A 22,941-nucleotide genomic window follows, 5' to 3' on the forward strand; every position below is an offset into this window, starting at 1 on the left:
TCATCCACACAGGTCTCGATGAAGCCAGTAACAGCTGTGGCGTATTCATTCAGATCGGAAATTAATCCCCAAACAGGACGGGCCGTATGGCCTAACTCTGCTCCTGTGTCTTCTGGCCTGATACAGTGCATTCCAAATAGGGGCTGCAGATGCTCCTCGACCCCAGTGCTGTGGTCCTTAGTCCTTGCCTGTACATTGGGAAGATCGGACTTGCCAAATGTGAGTGAGGAATGCTAGGGTAAGTGTCCTTTTAACAGTGATTGAAGGGGTGACATGTTAGCTGTAGTTTGTCAGAGATTTCATCAAGCTGGCATGGTTGAAGTCTCCTGTAATGATTGGGAAGGTGTCAGGGTATGCTGTCTTGTGATTGTTGACCACAGTGCTTAGCTCCTCCAGTTACAGCTTGACATTTGCCAGGGGTCCATGCACACCACTACCAGGAGATGACAGAGAACTCCCTCGGCAGATAGGTCAAAGGACAATTGAGGGCTAAATGTTCTAGATTCAGTATAAGTTTTCATTCCTGTACCGCTGAAGTTTAGCTCTGGGATATATATCTCAATAGCTCATTCTCTGGGTGCCATGATTTAGCTGTACTCCAGCTCCATGTACCAAACTGAGTTCCTCATGTTTACAGGGCAGGGGGTCGCGGCCCATTATGCTGATGCATAAACTGGCAATCACAGAATTTAAAATTGATTCCCAGCCTCAACAACTTTTCAGGGGAGAGAGCTCCAAATTTTCATTACTCCTTGTACGAAAATTGCTTCCTGACACCATTCTTGAGCAGGTCTACCTGTGTTCTTAAAACTATAGTCCCTTAGTCTTCATTTCCATTACCAAAGGAAACTATTTCTCACTTCAAGTTACCTAATTACCTAAAATTCGCAAGTTAGGTCACTCTTTTTATGATCATGGGAAATGTAACATATTCTATGTCATCTGTCCTCATATTTTTAAGTGTTTTATCACTGATATATTTCTGGTGAATATCCTAAGCTGTTGCAAAAGCTACTAAAATGTAGTTCAGTATCTTTGATGGATTTTGTCCTGAGTCTCTGGCATTGTGATGTTCACCTATCCTTTTGTGGTCCAGACTCCCTGGGATAGGTTCTGCTGTACAATCGAATACTGTACACTGCTCTGAATGTCACCTGATTTCACTATGTGGGCATTGACCATCTGACAAGTTGACAACCTGTTAGAAATGAGATGGAGCATGTTCTTTCAAGCACATGATGAGTAAGATTTTTTTTTCTGTTCTTTTCACAGAAGAAAAGACTGAGGTATTCTGACCTTGATGTTGAGGTAAGTATTTTTGTATGTTAACAACAACTTGCAAAATGGTAATGTTCCCACTCAATTAATAAGATCTTTCTGTGTTATTCTGAGGTAGCACTCATTTAGAGTCTATGATCATAGAGTCACAACTATTAACTGATCAAGGACTTTCAATGAGGACTTTCTGACTCATAAAGCTGTAATGCAATTTAACAAGGGTGGGAGGCAGCAGAAAGGAAACTATAGACCTGTTAGCCTGACATCACTGGTTAGGAAGTTGTTGGAATCAATTGTTAGGGATGAGATTACAGAGTACCTGGAGGCACTGACAAGATAGGCCAAAGCCAGCATGGTTTCCTGAAAGGAAAATCCTGCCTAACTAACTGACAATTTTTTGAGGAAATTACAAGCAGGGTTGACAAAGGAGATGTAGTAGGTATGGTGTACTTGGATTTTCAGAAGGCCTTTGACAAGGTGCCGTACATGAGGCTGCTTTGCAGGATAAGAGCCCATGGAATTACAGGGAAGCGTGGGTAGAGCATTGCCTGGTCGGCAGAAAACAGAAAAAGGGATCCTATTCTGGCTGGCTGCCGGTTACCAGTGGAGTTCCACAGGGGTCGGTGTTGGGACCACTGCTTTTTACGATGTACGTCAATGATTTGGACTATGGGATTAAATTTGCCAGTGGTACAAAGATAGGTGGAGGAGCAGGTAGTGTTGAGGAAACAGAGAGACTGCAGAGAGACTTAGATAGTTTAAGTGAATGGGCAAAGAAGTGGCAAATGAAACACAATTTTGAAAACTGTATGGTCATGCACTTTGTTGGAAGAAATAAACGGGCAGACTATTATTTAGATGGGGAAAGATGGGGACTTGGAAGTCCTTGCGCAGGATGCCCTAAAGTTTGAGTCAGTTGTAAAGAAGGCGAATGCAATGTTGGCATTCATTTCCAGAGATATAGAAAAGAAGAGCAGGGATGTGGTGTTGAGACCCTGTAAGGCATTCATGAGACCACACTTAGAGTATCGTGTGTGGTTTTGGGCTCCTTATTTTAGAAAGGATATACTGACATTGGAGAGATCAGAGAAGATTCATGAGAATGATTACAGGATTGAAAGGGTTACCATATGATGAACGTCTGGCAGCTCTTGTGCTGTATTCCCTGGAGCTCAGGAGAATGAGGGGGGATCTCATAGAAACATTCCGAATGTTAAAAGGCCTGAACAGATTAGATATGGCAAAGTTATTTCCCATGGTAGGGAAGTCTAGGACAAGAGGCCATGACTTCAGGGTTGAAGGACGTCCTTTTAGAACAGATGTGAAGAAATTACTTTCATCAGAGGGTGATAAATCTGTGCAATTTGTTGCCACGAGCGGCTGTGGAGGCCAAGTCATTGGGTACATTTAAGGCAGAGATAGATAGGTTCTTGATTAGTCTGGGCATCAAAAGGTATGGGGAGAAGGCAGGGGAATGGGATGACTGGAAGAATTGGAGCAGCCCCTGATTGAATGGTGGAGCAGACTTGATGGGCTGAATGGCCTACTTCTGCTCCTATATGTATGGTCTTATGGTCTTATTTCTGAGCATCTGTCAAGCTGCCAAAAATAAATGGTGGCTTTTAACTCAGAATGTATGTGTGATTTTGCACACAGTGTGTGGAATAAGGTAGATGATCTTGTAGTAATGCTGTTAGAGATTGGGAGGTATCACTGAGTCGTGGCTGAAAGAAGATAATAGTTGGGAGCTTAACATTTAATAATACACATTGTATTGAAAGGACAGGCAGATAGGCAGAGGGTGTAGGGTGTCTCTATTGATTAAAAAAAAGTACTAAAATCCTTAGGAAGAGGTGACATAGGATCAGAAGGTATTGAATCGGGTGAGTAGACCTAAGGAACTACAAGGGGAAAAAGACTCTGATGGAAGTCATATACAGGCCCCCAAACAGAGGTAAAGGTGTGGTCTACAAATTACAACAGAATAGAAAATACATGTCAAAAGGGCAAAGTTATGATAGTCATGAGGGATTTTGATATTCAGCTAGATTGGGAAATTCAGTTTGGTGCTGGACTCCTAGAGGGAGAACTTCTACAATGCCTTTGAGATGGCTTTTTAGAGCAGCTCATGGCTGAGGATTAGCAAATCTGGATTAGGTGCTGTGCAATGAGCTGAAGTTGATTAGAGACCTTAAAATAAAGGAACCCTTAAGGATTCAGTGATCATAATATGCCAGAATTCACCCTCAATATGAGAAGCTAAAGTCATATGTGTCAGTATTATAGTGGCGTAAAGGGAATTACAGAGGCATGAGAGAGGAGCTGGCCACAGTGGATTGGAAAAGAACTATAGCAAGGGTGACAGCAGAGCAGCAATAGTCGGAGTTTCTGGGAGCTGTTTGGAAGGCGCAGGATAAATAGATTCCAAAGAGGAAGAAGTATCCTAATGGCAGGATGACACAACTGTGGCTGGCAAGGGAAGTCAAAGCCAACGTAAAAGCCAAAGAGAGAACATATAATAGACCAAAAATTAGTGGGAAGTTAGAGGATTGGGATGCTTTTAGAAATCATCCGAAGGCAATTAAAAAAGTCATAAAGAGGGAAAAGATGGAATACTAAAGTCAGCTAGCCAATAATATTAAAGAGGATACCAAAAGCTTTTCAGATATATAAAGTGTACAAGAGAGGTGAGATTTGATATCGGACTGCTGAAGAAGATGCTGGAAGGTAGTAATGGGGTACAAGGAAATGACAGGTGAACTGAATAAGTTCTTTTGCATCAGTCTTCACTGTGGACAACACCAGCAGTATGCCAGATGTTCGACAGTATCAGAGGACAGAAGTGTGTGAAATTTAGGTAGAAAATGTCATGTGCCAGCATTCTGACCCATTCTGTCCACAAGAGTGTGGACAAAGCACAGCCCTGGCACAGCTTCACCTTGGTGTGGACACTGTACCTGGTTGATCCCTATCTGCCGCTCATTGATCTGAAGATGTTTCTAGTTTTGCTGAGTCTGCACTGGATGTCATCCTTGGTCCCACCATCCTGCCGAACGATGCTGCCCAGGTAAGTGACTATGCTGGTACAGTACTTGGTAAGTCAATGCCACATGGCTTGACGGCAGCAGGAGGAGGCTCAACATTGAGGATCATGGTCTCAGTCTTCCTCTGGCTGACTCGAGTCCAACCTGTCCACCAAAGGTACACAGGCAACACACACACAATGCTGCAGGAAGCAGCATCTATGGAAAAAAGTCCAGTCGACATTTCGGGCTGAGGCTCTTCAGCGTGACTGGAGAAAAAGAGATGAGGAGTTGATTTAAAAGGTTGGGGGAAGAGGAGAGAGAAACGCAAGCTAATAGGTGGAACCAGGAGAGGGAGGGATGAAGTAAAGAGCTGGAAAGTTGAGTGGTGATAGAGCTACAGGGCTGGAGATGGGGGAGTCTGATAGGAGAGGACAGAAGGCCATAAAAGAAAGAAAAGAGGGGAGGAGATGGGCAGGCAAGGAGATAGGTAGAGAGGGAAAAGAGGATGGGGAATGGTCAAGGAGAGGGAGGGGCATTATAGGAAGCTGGAAAAATTGACGTTCATGCCATCAGGTCAGAGGCTACCCAGACGGAATATAAGGTGTTATTTCTCCAACCTGAGTTTGGCCTCATCACAACAGTAGAAGAGGCCATGGACTGAAATATCGGAATGAGAATGGGAAGTGGAAGTACAATTAAAATTAAAGTGGGTGCTGAATCAGAGGGACATTAGGAATGTGTGTCTCCTTTGTTTCACGGAATCCTGGTTAACCCCTTCCGTACTGGATGCAGCAATTCAGATTGAATGGTTTACTATACCCCGTCAGGACAGATTTGTCAAGTCTTTCAAAAGCAGAGGTGGAGGAGTATGCCTCATGATCAACTCTTCTTGGTGCACAAATATATCAGTGCTGTCCCAATTCTGCTCACCAGACCCGGAATATCTAGCAGTTAAGTGCTGTCCTTTTTACCTACCACAGGAGTTTGTCTGGGGTCATTTTGGTAGCAGTTTACATTCCACCTCAGGCCAGTGTCAGTCAGGCTTTAGATGATCTGAGCAGTGGGATCAACATGCACGAAACAGAGCACCCTAACACCTTCACCATCGTTTTGGGAGATTTTAACCAGGCCAGTCTGAAAAAAATCACTAAGCAATTACCATCAACAGATCACTTGCAATACAGAGGAAACACCACACTGGAACATTGCTACACCACCGTTAAAAATGCCTGCCATGCTATTCTATGCCCTCACTTCGGTAAGTCTGATCACCTGGCTGTACTTCTATTCCCTGAGTATAGGCAGAGACTGAAGACTGCAGCACCAGTTGTGAGGACCAAGAAGGTATGGACAAGGGAAGCACAGGAGTGCCGACAGGACTGCTTTGAATCGGTGGACTGGACTGTATTCAGGGATACATCTTCAAACCTGGATGAGTATGCTGCAGTTGTTACGGACTTCATTAAAACTGTATGGATGAATGTGTGCCTACAAAAACTTACTGTACATTCCCAAACCAAAAGCCATGGATGAACCAGGAGGTATATCGTCTGCTGAAGGCTAGATCTTTGGCATTCAAGTCTGGCGACCCAGGCCTGTACCAGAAAACCAGGTATAATTTGCAGAGGGCTATTTCAAAGGCGAAGAGACAATTTCGAACGAGGCTGGAGGCCACATCAGATGCACAACAACTCTGGCAGGGTCTGTAAGACACAACTTCCTACAAAGCGAAACCCAATAGCATGAATAGCAGCGATGCTTCACTACCAGATGAACTCAACGCCTTCTATGCCCTCTTTGAAAGGGTGAACACAACTACAGCTGTGAAGATCCCTGCTGCACCTGATGACCCTATGATCTCTGTCTCAGAGGTTGATGTTAGGCTGTCTTTAAAGAGAGTGAACCCTCACAATGTGGAAGGTCCTAATGGAGTACCTGGTAAGGCTCTGAAAACCTGTGCCAACCAACTAGCGGACATTTTTGACCTCTCACTGCTGTGGGCAGAAGTTCCCACTTGCTTCAAAATTATACCAGTGTCTAAGAAGAATAATGTGAGCTGCCTTAATGTCTATCACCCGGTAGCACTCACATTGACAGTGATGAAATGCTTTGAGCGGTTGGTTGTGACTAGACTGAACTTCTGCCTCAGTAAGGACCTGGACTCATTGCAATTTGCCTATCACCACAATAGGTCAACAGCAGGCACAGTCTCGATGGCTCTTCACACAGCTTTAGACCACCTGGACAACACAAGCACTTATGTCAGAATGCTGTTCATCGACTGTAGCTCAGCATTTAATACCATCATTTCCACAATCCTGATTGAGAAGTTGCAGAACCTGGGCCTCTGTACCTCCCTCTGCAATTGGATCCTCAACTTCCTAACCGGAAGACTACAATCTATGTGGATTGATGATAACATATCCTTCTCGCTGACGATCAATACTAGCACACCTCAGCCCACTGCTCTACACTCTATATACCCATTTCTCCGTGGCTAGGTATAACTCAAGTACCATCTATAAATTTGCTGACGATACAACCATTGTTGGTAGAATCTCAGATGGTGACAAGAGGGCTTACAGGAGCGAGATATGCCTACTAATGGAGTGGTGTCATAGCAACATAGCTGATTGTGGACTTCAGGAAATGTCAAGTCAAGTCGCTTTTTATTGTCATTTCAACCAGAAACTGCTGGTACAGTACATAATAAAAATGAAACAACATTCCTCCAGGACCTTGGTGCTACATGACACAACAGAAAACTACACTAGACTAAGTGAGACAACACAAGGCTACACTAGACTACGTAAGACAACACAAAAGCTACAGTAGTCTACGGACCTACACAGGACTACATAAAGTGCACAAAACCGTGCAGGGCAGTACAGTAAATAATAAACAAGACAATAGGCACAATAGAGGAAAAATTACAATATAATAATAAATGATGTAGATGTCAGTCTAGTCTCTGGGTATTAAGGACTCTGATGGCTTGAGGGAAGAAACTGTTGCACAGTCTGGTCGTGAGAGCCCAAATGCTTCGGTACCTTTTGCCAGATGGCAGGAGGAAGAAGAGTTTATATGAGGGGCGGGTGGGGTCCACAATGCTGTTGACTTTACGGGTGCAGCGTGTAGTGTAATTGTCTGTAATGGCGGGAAGAGAGACGCCGATGAACTTCTCAGCTGACCTCACTATCCGCTGCAGGGTCTTGTGATCCGAGACAGTGCAATTCCCGAACCTGGCAGTGATGCAGCTGCTCAGGATGCTCTCGATACATCCTCTGTAGAATGTGGTGAGGATGGGGGGTGGGAGATGGACTTTTCTCAGCCTTCGCAGAAAGTAGAGATGCTGCTGGGCTTTCTTTGCTATGGAGCTGGTATTGAGGGACCAGGTGAGAATCTCCGCCAGGTGAACACCAAGAAATTTGGTGCTCTTAACAATCTCTACGAAGGAGCTGTCAATGTTCAGCAGAGAGTGGTCACTCCGTGCTCTCCTAAAATCAACAACCATCTCTTTTGTTTTGTTCACATTCAGAGACAGGTTGTTGGCTCTGCACCAGTCTGTTAGCCGCTGCACCTCCTCTCTGTATGTTGACTCATTGTTCTTGCTGATGAGACCCACCACGGTCGTGTCATCTGCGAGCTTGATGATGTGGTTCGAGCTGTGTGTTGCAGCGCAGTCGTGGGTCAGCAGAGTGAACAGCAGTGGACTGAGCACACAGCCCTGAGGGGCCCCCGTTCTCAGTGTGATGGTGCTGGAGATGCTGCTTCCAAGCCAGATTGACTGAGGTCTCCCAGTCAGGAAGTCTAGGATCCAGTTGCAGAGGGAGGTGTTCAGGCCCAGCAGTTTCAGCTTTCCAATCAGGTGCTGAGGAATGATTGTGTTGAATACTGAACTGAAGTCGATGAACAATATTCGAACATATGTGTCTATTTTGTCCAGGTGGGTTAGGGCCAGGTGGAGGGTGGTGGCGATGGCATTGTCTGTTGAGCAGTTGGGATGATACGCGAACTGCAGGGGGTCCAGTGAGGGGGGCAGCAGGGTCTTGATGTGTCTCATGACGAGCCTCTCGAAACACTTCATGGTGATGGATGCGAGAGCAATGGGACAGTAGACGTTGAGGCAGGACACTGAAGACTTCTTCGGCACGGGGACGATGGTGGCAGCCTTGAAGCACGTTGGAACGACGGCACTGCTCAGGGAGATGTTGAAGATGTCAGTGAAAACATCTGCCAGCTGGTCTGCACATCCTCTGAGCACTCTGCCAGGAATATTGTCTGGTCCAGCAGCCTTCCGTGGGTTGACCCTGCATAGAGTTTTCCTCACATCAGCCATGGTAAGACACAGCACCTGGTCATTTGAAGGAGGAGCGGTCTTACTCGCCACCATGTCATTTTCCGCTTCAAAACGAATGTAGAAGTTGTTCAACGCATCTGGGAGGGAGGCATCACCAGCACAGGCAGACGGTGTTGTCTTGTAGTTGATGATGTCCTGAATGCCCTTCCACATGCGCCGCGTGTCACCGCTGTCCTGGAAGTGGCTATGGATTCACTGGGCGTGTGCACGCTTTGCCTCTCTGATGGCCTGGGACAGTTTGCCCTCGCTGTTGTTAGGGCTGCCTTGTTGCCTGCTCTGAAGGCGGAGTCACGGGTCCTCAGCAGCGCACACACCTCCGCGGTCATCCATGGCTTCTGCTTAGCGCGTATAGTGATGGTCTTGGCCAGAGTGATGTCATTAATGCACTTGCTGATGTAGCTAGTTATAGACAAGACCCAGGCTGTAAAAATAGGGGACAAGCTCTCCTCTACAATCACTCTAAGCACCGGTGCCCCACAAGGCTGTGTACTCAGCCCCCTGCTCTACTCACTGTACACCCATGATTGTGTAGCCAAGTTTCCATCAAGCTCAATATATAAGTTTGCTGATGACACCACAATTGTAGGCCGTATCTCGGGTAATGATGAGTTTGAGTACAGAGAGGAAATTAAGAACCTGATGGCATGGTGTGAAGACAATAACCGATCCCTCAACGTCAGCAAGACGAAGGAATTGGTTGTTGACTTCAGAAGGAGTAGCAGACTGCACGACCCCATTTACATCGGTGGTGCGCAAGTGGAACAGATCAAAAGCTTTAAGTTCCTCGGGGTCAATATCACAAATGACCTGACTTGGTCCAACCAAACAGAGTCCACTGCCAAGAAGGCCCACCAACACCTTTACTTCCTGAGAAAGCTAAAGAAATTTGGCCTGTCCCCTAAAACCCTCACTAATTTTTATAGATGCACCATAGAAAGCATTCTTCTAGGGTGCATCACAACCTGATATGGAAGTTGTCCTGTCCAAGACCGGAAGAAGCTGCAAAATATCGTGAACACAGCCCAGCACATCACACAAACCAATCTTCCGTCCTTGGACTCACTTTACACCGCACGCTATCGGAGCAGTGCTGCCAAGGTAATCAAGGACATGACCCACCCAGCCAACACACTTTTCGTCCCTCTTCCCTCCGGGAGAAGGCTTAGGAGCTTGAAGACTCGTACGGCCAGATTTGGGAACAGCTTCTTTCCAACTGTGATAAGACTGCTGAATGGATCCTGACCCGGATCTGGGCCGTACCCTCCAAATATCCCGACCTGCCTCTCGGTTTTTTTGCACTACCTTACTTTCCCTTTTCTATTTTCTATTTATAATTTATAATTTAAATTTTTAATATTTACTATTGATTTGTACTCCAGGGAGCGTGAAGCGCAGAATCAAATGTCGCTGTGATGATTGTACGCTCTAGTATCAATTGTTTGGCGACAATAAAGTATAAAGTATAGTCACTGATGCTGTGTACTCCTCTAAGGTGGTAGAGTCGCCATCGGTTGCAGCCTCCCTGAACATGTGCCAGTCAGTGTGCTCAAAGCGTTCTTGAAGAGCAGAAATGGCTCCTGCTGACCAGGTTTTCACCTGCTTCAGAAGTGTGAGACGAAGGAACACATACCAATCCTCAGAGGGATCAGAAGTGGAGAGAGTGAGCAGTTTCAAGTTCTCGGGTGTCAAGATCTCTGAGGATCTAACCTGGTCCCAACATATCGACGCAGTTATAAAGGCAAGACAGCGGCTATACCTTATTAGGAGTTTGAAGAGATTTGGTATGTCAACAAATACACTCAAAAAGTTCTATAGTTGTACCGTGGAGAGCATTCTGACAGGCTGCATCACTGTCTGGTATGGAGGGGCTACTGCACAGGACCGAAAGAAGCTGCAGAAGGTTGTAAATCTAGTCAGCTCCATCTTGGGTACTTGCCTACAAAGTACCCGGGACAACTTCAGGGAGCAGTGCTCAGAAAGGCAGAGTCCATTATTAAAAACCTCCAGCCCCCGGGCATGGCCTTTTCTCACTGTTCCCATCAAGTAGGAGGTACAGATCCTTAAGGCACACACTCAGCGATTCAGGAACAGCTTCTTCCCCTCTGCCATCCGAATCCTAAATGAGCATTGAACCCTTGCACACTACCTCACTTTTTAAAAAAAAATATACAATATTTCTAATATTGTAATTTCAATAGTCCTGACAAAGGGTCTTGGCCTGAAACGTCGACTGCACCTCTTCCTAGAAATGCTGCCTGGCCTGTTGCGTTCACCAGCAACTTTGATGTGTGTTGCTTGAATTTCCAGCATCTGCAGAATTCCTGCTGTTTACAATATTTCTGTTTTTTGCACATTTTTTAATCTATTCAATATACAGTATACTGTAATTGATTTATGTATTTATTTATTTTTTTATTTTATTTATATATTTTTCTCTTCCATATTATGTATTGCATTGAACTGCTGCTGCTAAGTTAACAAATTTCACGTCACATCCCAGTGATAATAAACCTGATTCTGACTGGGAGATCGCTTCTTCTGGTGAAGCGGTCTCACAATATATGGGCAGCACCAGATACAGTAAATGACCCCAACAGACTCACAGGTGAAGTGTTGCCTCACCTGGAAGGACTGTTTAGGGCCCTGAATGGTAGTGATGGAGGAGGTGTCGTGGCAGGTGTAGCACTTGTTCCACTTGCAAGGGTAAGTGCCAGAAGGGCGATCAGTGGGGAGGGGCGAATAGACAAAGGAGGCGTGGAGGGAGTGTTCCCTGCAGAAAGTAGAAAGTGGGGGAGGAGGGAAATGTGCTTGGTGGTGGGATCCAATTGGAGATGGCGGAAGTTCCGGAGAATTATGTGCTGGATGTGGAGGCTGGTAGGGTAGTAGGTGAGGACAAGAGGAACCACATCCCTGGTAGGGTGGCAGGAAGATAGGGTAAGAGTAGACATACATGAAATGGAAGAGATGCAGTTGAGGAGAGCGTTGATGGAGGAGGAAGGGAAACCTCTTTCTTTGAAAAAGGACATTTCCTTCATTCTAGAATGAAAAGCCTCATCCTGAGAGAAGATACGGCAGAGATGGAGGAATTGAGAGAAGGGGTTGGTGTTTTTACAAGTAACAGGGTGGGAGGAGGTATAGTCCAGATAGCTGTGAGAGTCTGTGGGCTTGTTATAGACATCAGTAGATGAGCTGTCTCCTAAGACCGAGACAGAGAGATTGAGAAAGGGAAGAAAGGTGTCAGAAATAGACCAGGTAAGTTTGAGGGCAGGGTGGAAGTTGAAGGCAAAGTGAATGAAGTCAATGAGTTCAGCATGGGTTCAGGAAGCAGCACCAATGCTGTTGTCGATGGAGCATAAGAAAAGTGCAGGATGGTAACCAATGTAGCCTTGGAATATAGATTGTTGCACAAAGCTGACGAAAAGGCAGGCATATTTGGGACCCATGTGAGTGCCCATGGCTACACCTTTTGTTTGCAGGAAGTGGGAGGAGCCAAAGGAGAAATTACTTAGTGAGGACAATTCTGCTAGGCAGAGAAGAGTGGTAGTAGAGGGGAACTGGTTGGATCTGGTGTCCGGAAAGAAATGGAGAGCTTTGAAGCCTACCTGGTGGGAGATGGAGGTGTACAGGGACTGAACATTCATAGTGAAAATAAGATGATAGGGGCCAGGGAACCTGAAATCCTTGAAAAGATTCCAAGTGTGTGGTGTCACGGATGTAGGTAGGAAGCAACTGAATTCCCCCAGTTCAGTCCCTTACCCCTGCCACTCTGTGCACTGATACTTGAGATCACACAGCGTAAAAATTTAGTGGACTGAGCCTCTGTTTCTCCTGCAGCCAGCTTTCTCCCTCCCATGCACACATCAACAGCATTTGTAATCTGTTGGACAAGGTCTTGATCAAGAATCTTGCTGAGCACTGACAAAAGTGTGATGCCACACCAATTGTTGCACTAGGTACTCCTTTCTTGAGGATCCTATCAAGAACACCCTTTATCCAGTTCTTGGGTACATGTCCCCGTTCCCGGATTAGAGTAAACAGTGGTAACACCCTTTATCCAGTTCTTGGGTACATGTCCCCGTTCCCAGATTAGAGTAAACGGTGGTAACACCCTTTATCCAGTTCTTGGGTACATGTCCCCATTCCCGGATTAGAGTAAACAGTGGTAACACCCTTTGTCCAATTTTTGGGTACATGTCCCCGTTCCCGACTTCCTGGATTAGAAGCTCGCAGGGTGGCTGCTGCAACTCTGGGTTCAGCTTGTAACAGTTCAGTGCTCAAATTGTCACGTCCTGCAGCCTTTCTGTTCTTTAGTGATTCAATTGCAGAAACAGCCTCTTCTTTCTTGGGTGGATCTGTGTTGATGTCGAGGTCCTATGCTGCCTTTTGTACGTCAGGTCTTCCTCTGATGGGGGTCTATTCAGTAATTCTGTGAAGTACTCTGTTCACGTGCTTCTTGCTCTTTCTCAGCTGTCAAAAGCAGACCGTTCATTCATGGGACCACTGGATCTAGTCTGGAACTTCCTGCATTCCAATTTTGGAATCTCGTAGATATTTCCCTGATTACCTCGATTGGCTGCAGCTTAGGTCTCCACTTCAAGGTTTTTCATGTAGACTCTCTTATCCTTTCTTACAAATCTCTTCACTTCCTTGTTAGTTTCAGTGTATACTAGTTGAAATTTCATCTTAATTCATGTTGACATTGCATCTAGAACTTTCTTCATTTTCTGTCTTTCTTCTAAATCTGTCTATGTTTCCTGTTGTATCCATTCTTTGCTCTTCTTTCCAGCTCTGTATCCTAGACAAGCTTCTCTGCAGTCCTTGAAGACTGAGGCAATCCGTTTCCACATTGTGTCAATCCTGTCTACTACCACATCCTCAGCAAAGTCTTGCAAGGCCCAAAATTTTAAGCAGAATGGTGAAAGCAGATCTCACGCTGTTATCTTTGAGTTTCTCATCACTGGTGATCACTTCCTGTATCTGCTCCTGTCTTCATTTTTACATCTCGTAAAGATCATCTCCATTGATCGGTAAATGGTCAATCTCGTTCCTGTCATGTCAGTTGGTTGAACACCATGTCAGTTTGTGGATTTCATGGTGTGGAAAGTGGATCCCTCCATTTACCAGATAGTTCATGGCACAGAACTCCACTAGTCTTTCACCACTGTTATTCATCGTTCCACATCATCCATGGATGCCCACGATCCCAGTGAAGGGCGAGTTGTTATTTCGCACTCTGGTGTTTAGATCTCCCATGACAATGATTATGCCATGGCGTGGTGTTAACTCTGCTTCCGACTGCAGCTATTGACGGAAGACGTCCTTTTCTTCAATGTCACTATCATCGGGGAGGCCAGAAAATCTTTCGCTATGGGCCCAAAGACCCGAGATCTTTGCGATCTTCAGGCACAGAGCTCATAAAAAGCGACGACACAGACTTTTTAACATCATAAACCAGCGGGTTGTTGTTATAAAGTCCTAACCTGTTCAATCTTTCCCTTTAACTCAGCTCCTGAAGACTCGACAACATCCTAGTAGATCTTCTCTGCACTCTTTCAATCTTACTGGTATCCTTCCTATAGTTAGGTGACCAGAACTGCACACAATACTCCAAATTTGGCCTCACCAATGTCTTATACAACCTCACCATAATATCCGAACTCCTATACTCAGTACTTTGATTTATGAATGCCAGGATGTCAAAAGCCTTCTTTACAACCCTGTCTACCTGTAACGCCACTTTCAGGGAATTATGTATCTGAACTCCCAGATCCCCTTGTTCCACCGCACTCCTCAGTGCCCTACCATTTACTGTGTATGTCCTACCTTGATTTGTCCTTCGAAAATGCAACACCTCACACTTGTCTGCATTAAGTTCCATCTGCCATTTTCTGGCCCATTTTTCCAGTTGGCCTAGATCCCTCTGCAAGCTTTGAAAGCCTTCCTCACTGTTCACAATGCCTCCAATCTTAGTGTCATCAGCAAACTTGCTGATCCAATTTACCACATTATCATTTAGATCAGTGATATAGACAACAAACAACAATGGTCCCAACACAGATCCCTGAGGCACACCACTAGTCATAGGCCTCCAGTCTGAGAATCAATCATCCACTACCATAGAAAATAGGTGCAGGAGTAGGCCATTCGGCCCTTCGAGCCTGCAGCGCCATTTATTATGATCATGGCTGATCATCCAACTCAGAACCCCGCCCCAGCCTTCCCTCCATACCCCCTGACCCCCGTAGCCACAAGGGCCATATCTAACTCCCTCTTAAATATAGCCAATGAACTGGCCTCAACTGTTTCCTGTGGCAGAGAATTCCACAGATTCACCACTCTCTGTGTGAAGAAGTTTTTCCTAATCTCGGTCCTAAAAGGCTTCCCCTCTATCCTCAAACTGTGGCCCCTCGTTCTGGACTTCCCCAACATCGGGAACAATCTTCCTGCATCTAGCCTGTCCAATCCCTTTAGGATCTTATACGTTTCAATCAGATCCCCCCTCAATCTTCTAAATTCCAACGAGTACAAGCCCAGTTCATCCAGTCTTTCTTCATATGAAAGTCCTGCCATCCCAGGAATCAATCTGGTGAACCTTCTTTGTACTCCCTCTATGGCAAAGATGTCTTTCCTCAGATTAGGGGACCAAAACTGCACACAATACTCCAGGTGTGGTCTCACCAAGGCCTTGTACAACTGCAGTAGTACCTCCCTGCTCCTGTACTCGAATCCTCTTGCTATAAATGCCAGCATACCATTCGCCTTTTTCACCGCCTGCTGTACCTGCATGCCCACTTTCAATGACTGGTGTATAATGACACCCAGGTCTCGTACCTCCCCTTTTCCTAATCGGCCACCATTCAGATAATAATCTGTTTTCCTATTTTTGCCACCAAAGTGGATAACTTCACATTTATCCACATTAAATTGCATCTGCCATGAATTTGCTCACTCACCCAACCTATCCAAGTCACCCTGCAACCTCTTAGCATCCTCCTCACAGCTAACACTGCCACCCAGCTTCGTGTCATCCGCAAACTTGGAGATGCTGCATTTAATTCCCTCATCCAAGTCATTAATATATATTGTAAACAACTGAGGTCCCAGCACTGAGCCTTGCGGTACCCCACTGGTCACCGCCTGCCATTCTGAAAAGGTCCCGTTTATTCCCACTCTTTGCTTCCTGTCTGCTAACCAACTCTCCACCCACACCAATACCTTACCCGCAATACCGTGTGCTTTAAGTTTGCACACTAATCTCCTGTGTGGGACCTTGTCAAGAGCCTTCTGAAAATCCAAATATACCCCATCCACTGGTTCTCCCCTATCCACTCTACTAGTTACATCCTCAAAAAATTCTATGAGATTCGTCAGACATGATTTTCCTTTCACAAATCCATGCTGACTGTGTCCGATCATTTCACCGCTTTCCAAATGTGCTGTTATCACATCCTTGATAACTGACTCCAGCAGTTTCCCCACCACCGACGTTAGGCTAACCGGTCTATAATTCCCCGGTTTCTCTCTCCCTCCTTTTTTAAAAAGTGGAGTTACATTAGCCACCCTCCAATCCTCAGGAACTAGTCCAGAATCTAACGAGTTTTGAAAAATTATCACTAATGCATCCACTATTTCTTGGGCTACTTCCTTAAGCACCCTGGGATGCAGACCATCTGGCCCTGGGGATTTATCTGCCTTCAATCCCTTCAATTTACCTAACACCACTTCCCTACTAACATGTATTTCGCTCAGTTCCTCCATCTCACTGGACCCTCTGTCCCCTACTATTTCTGGAAGATTATTTATGTCCTCCTTAGTGAAGACAGAACCAAAGTAATTATTCAATTGGTCTGCCATGTCCTTGCTCCCCATAATCATAACCACTCGCTGTCTTCTCCCACATAGCCAATTTCGAATCCAGTTTTAACTTCTCCATGAATACCTAGTATCTAAACCTTCTGAACTAACCTCCCATGTGGGACCTTGTCAAATGCCTTACTAAAGTCCATGTAGACAACATCCACAGCCTTTCCTTCATCTACTTCCTTGGCAACCTCCTCAAAAAAACTCTCCAAGATTCGTTAAACACGATCTACCACGCACAATGCCATGCTGACTATCCTTAATCAGCCCTTGGTTGTCCAGATACTTGTATATCCAATCTCTCAGAACACCTTCCAATAATATACCTTCTACTGATGTCAGGCTCACCGGCCTGTACCTGGTTTACTTCTGGAGCCTTTTTTAAACAACGGAATGACATGAGCTACCCTCCAATCCTTCAGCACCGCAGCCGTGGCTAAGGACGTTTTAAATATTTCTTCCAGGGCCCCTGCAATTTCTACACTAAAATGTTAGGTAAAGAAGTAAAAAGAGAGGGTGACAGAGGCTATGATGGGTAGATAACACTACTCAGACAATGCGTATAACCTGGGAGGATCTTAGAGAGACAGTTACCAACAAGAAGGCTTGGTGTGCAGACGTCCATGAGGTCACGAAGAGTCGGACTCGACTTAATGACTGAACAACAAACGCACAGTCAACATGCCAGGTCAAGATCCAGCATCTGGACCGAAAGAGTAAAGGGGAGCTAGCCACTACAAAAAGCTGAGCTATAGAGCTGGGACAAGAGATGTGTGGATCCTGGTGACGAGTGTTGATTGGCTTGTAGAGTCAGGTGAGGGAAGGAAAAGTAGAGATAGTGACAGAGCTGGAAGATGATAGATGGAGCTAACAAGCCTGCAGATGATTGAATCCGGTGAAAAGGGAAGGTGGAAGGTAAGGCAGAAAGGTTGAGAATATGATATGCTGATTGCAAAGGTGGGTGGGTGAAAGGCAAGAACCAGGGGAACTCAATGCCTGTTCTGCCTGTGGAGAAGGTGGAGTAAGAGCAGAAGTGCAGGAAATGGAAGTAGTAAAAGATAAAGCTCCATCAACAATAGTGATAAAAGATAAGGCATAGCTCTGGAGAAACAACACATTAGAACATAGAACAGTACAGGTCCTTCAGTTCAGCCAACCTTATAACCTACTCTAAGGTCAATCTAACCCTTCCCTCCTTAGGGTTAGATTGATCTTAGAGTAGGTTATAAGATTGACACAACCTAGTCCTCCATTTTTCTTTTATCCATATGTCCATCTAAGAGTCTCTTAAATGTCTGTAATGTGTCTGACTCTAACGCCACACCTGGGAGTGCGATTCACACACTTGCCAATCTCTGTAAAATTCCCCCCTATACTTTTTCCAATCACCTTAAAATTATGCCCTCTCATATTAGCCACTGCCGCCCTGCAACAAGGTTGCTGGCTGCCCACTCTCTCTATCCTCTCATCATCTTAGACATCACTGACAAGTCATCTCTCATTCTCTGCTGCTCCAAAAAGAAGCCCTTGCACACTCAACCTTTCCTCATACAACTTGTTCTCTAATCTAGGCACCATTATTTTATCTATTTAGAATACAATGTGGGAACATTCCAGCCCAGTAATCCATGCCAGCTAGCAACCCACCTATTTCACACCAGCCTAATCAGAGGACAATTTACAATGACCAAGTAACCTACTAACTGCTTGGACTGTGGGTGAAATCTGGAGCACCTGCAGTTCATGGAAAGTACATACAGGCTTTCACACAGAGGGCACTGGAATTGAACTCCAAACTCCAACGCCCTGAGCTATAATTGCACCGGATGGAACTGCTATGCATCTCCACATGCCACGGTATTCTGCTAACTTTCCTCTGCACCCTCTCTGAAGTTTTCACATCCTTCTATAATGAGGGGACCAGAACTGAACAATGCAGCAAACAGGAAGCAACCAAGATATCGAGCTACATGGGATTAACAGAGACAGGGAAAGATATGGTCTACTACCTCTGTGACTGACACACAGAGACTGAAAACAGTACTATTGAATAATTTACAAGGCAACTGTTCATTTCAAATTGTATTGGTTCAAAACACCTAAAATTAGATTAGGTTAGTTTATTGTCATATACACCAGGGTGCAATGAAATTACTTGTTCACATGAAGCTCACTGAGTGAATAGAACACATAGTAATAACAAAAACAACGATAAATATGGAGACAAACACAAGGCTGCAGATAATGATATGATGGTAGTGTAGATGAAGTGGTACAAAAATAAATGTTGAAGTGGAATAACTGAAAGAAATAGAATTAAATGAACATAGATGCTGCCTGGCTTGTTGGGATCCTTCAGCATTTTGTGTATGTTACTAAGTGAACCACACCAATGAGAAGGAATTGAATTGTTCAATATCATGTTGTACATTATATTTATTATAAATTACTATAATTGCACATTTGAACGGAGAGGTAACGTAAAGATTTTTACTCCTCGTATATTTGAAGGATGTAAGTAATAAAGTCAATTCAATTCAGTTCTCAGCAAATGGCAGTTAACTTAATGCAGCTTATTCATTCTTTTTTACTTTGAAATACTTCCTCCTGTTTTATTTTGGATCCTGGATTATCATCCTTTGTCTGTCCTACCTTTCTTTCCTCATAATATTCCAACAGATTTGTCAGCAAGCCTCCAATAGGACCACAGCCATGTCGTAGGGTTTGGAGGCTTCTGTGCCCCAGTGACCCAGAGAGCTAAACCACAGGGCACTGGAGTTAGCGCCCTGTGGTTTAGCACTTGGTAGGGTCACCCATGCCAAACAGGTCAAAGGATAGAGACCAGACTGAGTGGTCCACCAGGGCTCCTGGTTCAAGGGTTCGGCTCAGGGCTAACAACCAGAAAAAAATTGTTACAGAAACAGCAATGAAGAATCCTCCAATACCAGGTAAGATAGGGTAGTTAAGAAAGCTTATGGGGTGTTGGCTTTCATAAGTTGAGGGATAGAGTTTAAGAGTCACGAGGTAATGATGCAGCTCTATAAAACTCTGGTTAGGCCACACTTGGAGTACTGTGTCCAGTTCTGGTCGCCTCACTATAGGAAGGATGTGGAAGCACTGGAAAGGGTACAGAGGAGATTAACCAGGATGCTGCCTGGTTTAGAGAGTATGCATTATGATCAGAGATTAAGGGAGCTAGGGCTTTACTCTTTGGAGAGAGGGAGAATGAGAGGAGACATGATAGAGGTATACAAGATATTAAGAGGAATAGATAGAGTGGATAGCCAGCACCTCTTCCCCAGGGCACCACTGCTCAATATGAGAGGACATGGCTTTAAGGTAAGGGGTGGGAAGTTCAAGGGAGATATTAAGGAAAGTTTTTTACTCAGAGAGTGGCTGGCGTGTGGAATGCACTGCCTAAGTCAGTGGTGGAGGTAGATACGCTCGTGAAGTTTAAGAGACTACTAGACAGGTATATGGAGGAATTTAAGGTGGGGGGGTTATATGGGAGGCAGGGTTTGATGGTCAGAACAACATTGTTGGCCAAAGGGCCTGTACTGTTCTGTACTATTCTATATTCTATGTTCTATCTGTGGGTGATGGTATTCCTGGTTTCCACCTGGGATTTCCGTGGTTGACAGAAGTGAAAACCAAGAAGGAACTACCAGTCTGATGAAGGAAGCCCTAGATACTGCCAAGACCTAGATCACAATTGGTTATTGCAATGTATGAGCCATGTACAATACTGGCAAGCTGGCACAAGTAACTGCAGAAATGTGTTATTACAACCAACATATACTGTGCCTCAGTGAAAACAGATGGACAGGGTCTGGCAGACTAAAACAGTTTTATACTCTGGAAGGGAAGGTGGTCAGCATCATGATGGTGTAGCTTTCATTTTGAAGAAGGCCACTGAGAAGTGCTTGCTGGAACGAAAACCAATCGACAGCAGGCTAGTGAGAGTCAGGCTGAAAGGGAAGCAAGTGAACATGACTGTGATCTAGTGCTGTGCTTCTACAATGATAGTGACATTGAAGAAAAGGATGTTTTCCATGAACAGCTGCAGTTGGAAGTAGGGTTAACATCACACCATAACATAATCATCATCAAGCTCGAAGGGCCGAATGGCCTACTCCTGCACCTATTTTCTATGTTTCTATGTATCATGGGAGATCTAAACTCACACTTCTCTAGGGTCATGGGTACACATGGATATGGAACGATGAATGACTATGGTGAAAGACTGGTGGGATTCTGTGCCATAAACAATCTGTTTATAGGTAAGACCCTCCTTCCACACCGTGAAATCCTAAAAATGACATGATGCTCACCCAGTGGATGCAACAAGAATCAGTTTGACCATTTAACGCTCAATGATACATGAAGATGATACTTACAGGATGTAAAAGTGAAGACAGGAGCAGATACAGGGTGAGATCACCACCTTTCTGTAACAGTGATGAAACTCAAGCTGAGAAGCACTGAGACAAGAACATTTGTACAAAGACATTTTGATCTTGAGAAGATCAAGGATGCCAGTGTGAGATCTGTCTTCACCGTTCAGTTTAAGAACAGATTTCAGGCCTTGCAAGTCCTTGACAAGGATGTGTTAGTAGAAAAGATTGACACAATGTGGAAAGAGATCACCTCAGTCTTCAAGGAGAGCAGTGATTCTTGTCAAGGTTACAGAACTGGAAAGAAGAACAAAGAATGGATACAACAGGAAACATGGACAGCCTTAGAAAAAAGACGGAAAATGAAGAAGAAAGTGCTAGACGCAAAGTCAACACAAATTAAGGTGAAACTTCAAGTAGCATACACTAAAGTGACAAGGAAGTGAAGAGTCTTTGTTTAAATACTTACTCTTGCCCTTATAAGACAAAACAAGCAATGTTGAGCTGTCAATTGCACTGGGGTTCTCTCGATTAGCATTGTAAATTATAATTACAGAATAGTTCCTTCTTTCTCTCACAAGACACAAATAAAGCTCTCCTTCCCAAGCTCTCAACTGTTATTACATAATCATTTAATCATCAGTTGATTATTCCCATCAAATAAATAGGTTTTAGCCTGATTTCAATCTGTAAATTTGAAGGGGAATAATAAATGAATGATTGCATGTAATCATGATCACTGCAGTGTTTCCAGTTGAAAACTTAATTGGGTGGGAAATTTATCATCTGTTAGTACGTTAAGTGGATAATAAACATTATGCTCAATTTCCGAATCTGAATTCAGTGAATTCGAATTTTAGGGCTGTTATGCTGTGATACATCATGCCTACAGTACAGCAATAAGAACAAAGAAATTTCAAAGGGTTCACCTCCTCTGTACCTATCAATGCAGAACTCAGTACTGCTATGTGTGAATGATCAATCATTATTGTAAATCTAACGAGCAGTTTTTACAAAGTACCTTTATTGCAAATACAATAGACTCTACAATACTATACCTACAAGACAGTAACTAATACAGTTACTAGATGAACTGAATAAAACTAAACTGTTCCCATGAGACCATAAGATATAGGAGCAGAATTAGCACATTTGGGCCATCGAGTCTGCTCCGCCATTCAATCATGTCTGATCTTTTCTCCCCTCCTCAGTCCCACTCCCCAGCCTTCTCCCAACAGTCTTTGATGCCATTTCCAATCAAGAACCTATTAGACTCTGCCTTAAATACATTACATAAACTGGCCTCCATAGCTGCCTGTGCTAATAAATTCCACAAATTCAGCACATAAGACCATATAACAATTACAGCATGGAAACAGGCCATCTCGGCCCTTCTAGTCCATGCCGAACTCTTACCCTATCCTATTCCCACTGACCTGCACTCAGCCCATAACCCTCTATTCCTTTCCTGTCCATATATCTATCCAATTTAACTTTAAACGACAACATAGAACCTGCCTCAACCACTTCTGCTGGAAGCTCATTCCACACAGCTACCACTCTCTGAGTAAAGAAGTTCCCCCTCATGTTACCCCTAAACTTTTTTCCTCTAATTCTCAACCCATGTCCTCTTGTTTGAATCTTCCCCACTCTCAATGGAAAAAGTCTAACCACGTCAACTCTATCAATCCCCCTCATAAATTTAAACACCTCTATCAAGTCCCCCCCTCAACCTTCTATGCTCCAAAGAATAAAGACCTAACTTGTTCAACCTTTCTCTGTAACTTAGAAGATGAAACCTAGGCAACATTTTAGTAAACCTCCTCTGTACTCTCTCAATTTTATTGACATCCTTCCTATAATTCGGTAACCAGAACTGTACACAATACTCCAAATTTGGCTTTACCAATGACCTGCACTCAGCCCATAACCCTCTATACAATTTCAACATTACATCCCAACTCCTATACACAATGCTCTGATTAATAAAGGCCAGCAAACCAAAAGCTTTCTTCACCACCCT

The 22,941-nt window shown here is 44.4% G+C and overlaps 1 protein-coding gene across 1 annotated transcript in view; it reads left to right on the forward strand.

Moving 5' to 3' along the window:
• Positions 1 to 22,941, forward strand: part of LOC140190525 (adhesion G protein-coupled receptor B2-like) — a 1,142,782-nt gene that overhangs the window by 1,073,102 nt on the left and 46,739 nt on the right. The window contains exon 30 of the mRNA XM_072247176.1: positions 1,273 to 1,308. Coding sequence (XP_072103277.1) covers positions 1,273 to 1,308 — 36 coding nt within the window. The remainder of the gene's footprint in view (positions 1 to 1,272; positions 1,309 to 22,941) is intronic.

This window comes from Mobula birostris, chromosome 30 (assembly GCF_030028105.1).
Source record: "Mobula birostris isolate sMobBir1 chromosome 30, sMobBir1.hap1, whole genome shotgun sequence".
In the NCBI taxonomy this organism is placed as follows: Eukaryota; Metazoa; Chordata; class Chondrichthyes; order Myliobatiformes; family Myliobatidae; genus Mobula; species Mobula birostris.